Source organism: Tupaia chinensis, unplaced genomic scaffold, assembly GCF_000334495.1.
Source record: "Tupaia chinensis unplaced genomic scaffold, TupChi_1.0 Scaffold000321_1, whole genome shotgun sequence".
In the NCBI taxonomy this organism is placed as follows: Eukaryota; Metazoa; Chordata; class Mammalia; order Scandentia; family Tupaiidae; genus Tupaia; species Tupaia belangeri.
Window position 1 is genome coordinate 146072 of NW_006159815.1, and position 4732 is coordinate 150803.

A 4732-nucleotide genomic window follows, 5' to 3' on the forward strand; every position below is an offset into this window, starting at 1 on the left:
TTCTTTTTTTTTTTTGAGAGGTTTTTGCTATAGGGTGTGTGCATTCGCCAGACAGAGAGAGCCATAGAGACAGAAAGCAAGAAATCACCCCCTGAGGGGATGGTCACGCCACAATCTCTTCTCCTCCATTCTCCTCTCGGGATCTTGGGCACGCACGCACACACGCCCGGCATGAGTTTTAAGCCACCGGGTCCAGGACACGAACCACGGTCAACTACGTGAGAGTCCAGCGACATAGCCATTATGCTAACTGCTGGTTCCCTGTATTTAATATTTTTGATCTAGCACTCCATTGAGAACTTCTTGGAGATCTGGTCTGGTGCTGGTAAATTCTTGCAGGTTGTGTTTATCTGAGAATGTTCTTGTCTTTTCTACCCATATGAAGGATAATCTTTCTGGGTACAGTATTCTTGGTTGAAATTGCTTTTCACTTAACATTTTGAGTATATTTTCCCATTCTTTCCTTGCTCTCATTATTTCCAATGAGAGGTCCACTGTTAGCCTGGTGGGATAGCCTTTGTAGGTAACTTGATCTTTCTCTCTTGCCAATCTTAGTATCTTGTCTTTGCCTGTTGTTTTGGTTAATTTGACTATAATGGGTCTTGGAGAAGATTTTCTTAGGTTGATTCTATTTGGTGTCCTTTGTATTTCTTGGGACTGGATCTTTGAATGCCTCTCTAGGTTTGGAAAGTTTTCTTGCAGGATTTCATGAAATAGATTATCAATGCCCTTATGGGTCTCTTTACCTTCTGGGATACCAATGATCCAGATGTTTGGACATTTGATGGTATTTAGTATTTCTCATATATTATTCTAATTTTTTTTGGCAATATTCTCAGTCTTCATGGTGGATTTTTCTAGGCCAACAATTTTCTCTTCTACATCTGAGATTCTATTTACTGTATGACCTCTGTATGATCTAGTCTACTTTTAATACTTTCAAGGGGGGGGTTACTTCCTGTATTATAGCCTTCATCCCTAACAGGTCCATTTGATTCTTTTTTAAAGTTTGTAGCTCCTCTTTTAGATCTTGCAAGAATTTCCTCACCTCCTGGAACTCATCATCTTTCTACTTTCTCTTCTGCAGTTCATTGTCTCTCTTCTCTTCCATCTCTGTTAGCTTCACCATTATGAATATTCTAAATTCTTACTTAGACATTTCCATAATTTCTATTGAACTGTCTGTGGATGAGGAAGAGTTATTCCGTTGAACTGTGTGAGGATGAAGAGGAGCTATTTCCCTTGGAGGAGAGGTATTTTCTTGCTTTCCCATATTTCTTGTGGCCCTGCAGTGATTTCCAGTCATCTGATGGATGGTGTGTTTCTTTCTAAACTTGAAGTTCAATCTGAGCATTTAGGAGCGTGCAGAAAGAAGTATCTCGAATCTTTTTGCTGTTCCATTTTGAATCCTTTGCACAGCAGATTCAGTAGATATTGAGGAATATGGTAACCCTAATAGTATTTGGATGTTTGGGTATAGTCCCCTTTAGATCTGTCTAGAAACACAGTGAATGGAGATTGTGGAGAGATGAGATAAAAGAAAAAGAAAAGGAAACAGAGAGAGAGAAAACAACAACAAAGAAACAGAGAAAAGGAGGGGAAAAACACCAAAAAATTATTACTTTTTTAAAAAAATAGAAAACTGTGCAGCACGCTTGTGGGCCACACAGAATCACTAGTTCTCAGGAGCCATGAAGGAATCTTTTTCTTAAGGCCTGCCCCTTACCTCTCCTGGGTGGGAGGAGGAGAGGGGATTATTAGCAAGAAAAAGGAAGGGCTGAAAACCGAGAAAATACTTTACCTTAAAATATTTTAAAAAGGAAAATTACAAAAAATTGAGAAGACATAGAGCATAGAGAGACAGAGGCAGAGACAGAGACAGAGACAGAAAGAAGACTTGAGGGGCTTTCTACCATTCGAGTTTGGCTGGAGTCTGAATTATCAGTAGAAAATCTTCATTCCTCTTTTATTCTCTGAAATCACTAGTTCTCAGGAGCCATGGAGGAATCTTCTGAAGGCCTGCCATTTGCTTCTCCTGGGTGGGAAGGGGAGAGGGGATTATTAACAAAATAATGGAGTGCTGAAAGCAGAGAAAATTCCTTAAAATTTTTTAAAAAGGAAAAATTACATAAAAAGAGGACAGAGATAGAGGAGGAGAGAGATAGAGACAGAGATAATGTGTGAGGAGCTTTCTACCACTCGAGTTTGTGGGCTGGAGGCTGAATTATCAGTAGAAAATCTTCATTTCTCTTTTATTCTCTGAAATCACTAGTTGTCAGGAGCCATGGAGGAATCTTGAAATTAACCTACTCCTTTGTAAATCATAAGGGTTATTTCTGCCAAGATGGAGTTGCAGATCTGAGAGTGATGTTGCACATAGCAATGAAATGTCTTCTGTGCACTAGTGAGGATGCATTGACGACTAACACTATTACTTCCCCTTCCTGCTAGGGCATCAGACAGAATTAGAATATTGTGGATCTTCATATTTTTTATTTATTTTTTAAATAATTATTAATTTTATTTTATTACTATGTTTTTATTTGCTATAGGGCATATGTGTTCAGTATAGAGAGACAGAGAGAGAAAGAAAGAAAGAAAGCCACCAGGTTGGCACTTAAACTACAGTCAGCCATGTGGCTTTCAAGAACCTTGACCACATATCACTTGCTAGCTCATATTTATTTAGAAAAATATTTTTGTAATATGGCATAGATGCTCACCAGAGAACCATAGAGACTAAAAGTGGAAATACATCCCCCAGGGGGGGATGGTAAAACCACAGTCCCTTCTCCATTATCCCCTCAAGATTTTGGGCATGCCCGCAGACAGGACTGGTGTGAGTTTTAAGCTGTGGAGTCCAGACCTCTAGACACAGTTAGCCATGTGGGATTCCAGTGCCTTAACCATGATAAAACCTGTGGGTCTAATTTCTGTAAATTTTAGCACCATTAAAAAAATCTTGACAACAGTCTTGTAATATAAGCATTTTGGCTTCTTTTTGTCACAACATTACAAAGCTTATTTTCTCAGGATGGAGTTATCCCCAAAGTTTTACTTGGCCATTATGAAATCTTAAAGTCTAAGGAATTAAAATGATCCAAAACACGTTTTTCCAAAGTTTTTTTTTTTTTTTTTTTTTTTTTTTTACCAAAATGGTGGGTGTGACAGGTGCAGAGTCCCAGGACAGTGTAATCACCAGATCTCCTGGATGGGACTTAAATGAAACAGTAAAAAGACAAGGAAGCCAGAGCTGCTTAGATTAAGACTAAATCTCAGCATCATGACTCTTGTGGAAATGCCTTTTTAAATGCTTCTAGTTATGTCCCTACTTGTCATGCCAGTCTGGTACATACTTTGGAGGGCTTAAAGGCAGATTAGTGAAGTGAGAATCCTCTGTGTCCTCCACAGAGTTGCCTCTCCCAACAGAGGCTAAGATTGCAGACACAATCCAGTTTCATCTCCTTCTCAGCTCACACACATACGACTTGTTTTCTGTGTTGGGTCAGCTCGGACATGTCATTACCTTTGATTAGTGTTTTTCTACTTCTACAGTCTTTAAAAATGGCTTGTGCAATGGAATATATGAGCTGTTTTGGATACCTGAAGTCAAGTGTCTACAAGGATGGAGACCCGATACTGGGTGGGGGTTTCCCTTTTAATATCTTAGAGATACAATCTGCACATAAAGGTTTTCTGATAAAGCCAACTCTAGAGGTGTTAGATACTTGGTAAGTTGTTGTTCAGATGTATATAAAATGTACTTATAACTATGTAATAATGTAGTTTGTATATGTATGTGTGTGTGTGTGTGTGTGTGTGTGTGTGTGATTAATCCAACTTAAGAATTAGCAAGTGTGCACAGAAATGAGAGAAGTAAAGAATTCTGAACTCAGGAAGTTCTGCCTTGTTATCCTTTTATTGTCTTTATTTTTCTTATTTTTTAAAGTTTTTCCATTTATTTCAAGAGAGAAGTAAAAAGTTAATATAATTTATTGTCCTCACCATCATCAGTATCCCCATATTCAGTCTTTGGTAGGCTCAGAGTATGTGAGGTTGTTGGAACATCAGCTGTTATACCACAAAAACCTGTATAGTGAGACGGACTGAGGCTGCAGGCCCGACCCTACCGAAACTCCACGCATCCCCACCGTTCTTCCTCCTTGGACCCCAGGTTGGTTGCCTGGGACTTTAAGGCAAACCCCCCCCCCCCCACCTGAAACCCGGATCGAGCCGGCCAGCAGTTCCGGACACCAGGAGGACTGAGACTGCAGGCCCGACCAACCTGGTACTGTCATTCATTATCTGATCCCTTTCCACTAGCCTTTGGATTGTTTGAATTTTGGTGATTTGAGTAACTTCTGATTTTCTTTTTCCATTTTGTTTTTCTTTGCTCTTGGGGTGTTGCTTATTTGGTCAGTTGAAGGCTCACCACTCCTTAGATACAGCGAGGATTTTGGGCCTTCTAGGGCTAGTGGCAACAGTTAATGGTAATTGTGAGTAACAGGTAGGCCAACCATAAGATAAATCATCAATCTTCTAAGCCTGTACAACTTTTAAGAATCAGAGATACCTTAAATAAGTTAGCAAGAAACATACAGATTACCTGATGACAAAGAACAATCGCAGAGGCTCAAGAAATATGAACAACCAACAAAAGGCCTCTCCGTCAAGGGAAATCATCAAGCCTACATCACCCACAGTCAATACAATGGACGTCGTGGACATGTCT

At 39.6% G+C, this 4732-nt stretch overlaps 1 protein-coding gene across 1 annotated transcript in view; it reads left to right on the forward strand.

Moving 5' to 3' along the window:
- Positions 1–3516: 3516 nt before the first annotated feature.
- LOC102489366 (vomeronasal type-2 receptor 116-like) overlaps positions 3517–4732 on the forward strand; it is a 40490-nt gene continuing 39274 nt past the window's right edge. The window contains 1 exon segment of the mRNA XM_014588996.1: positions 3517–3731. Coding sequence (XP_014444482.1) covers positions 3517–3731 — 215 coding nt within the window.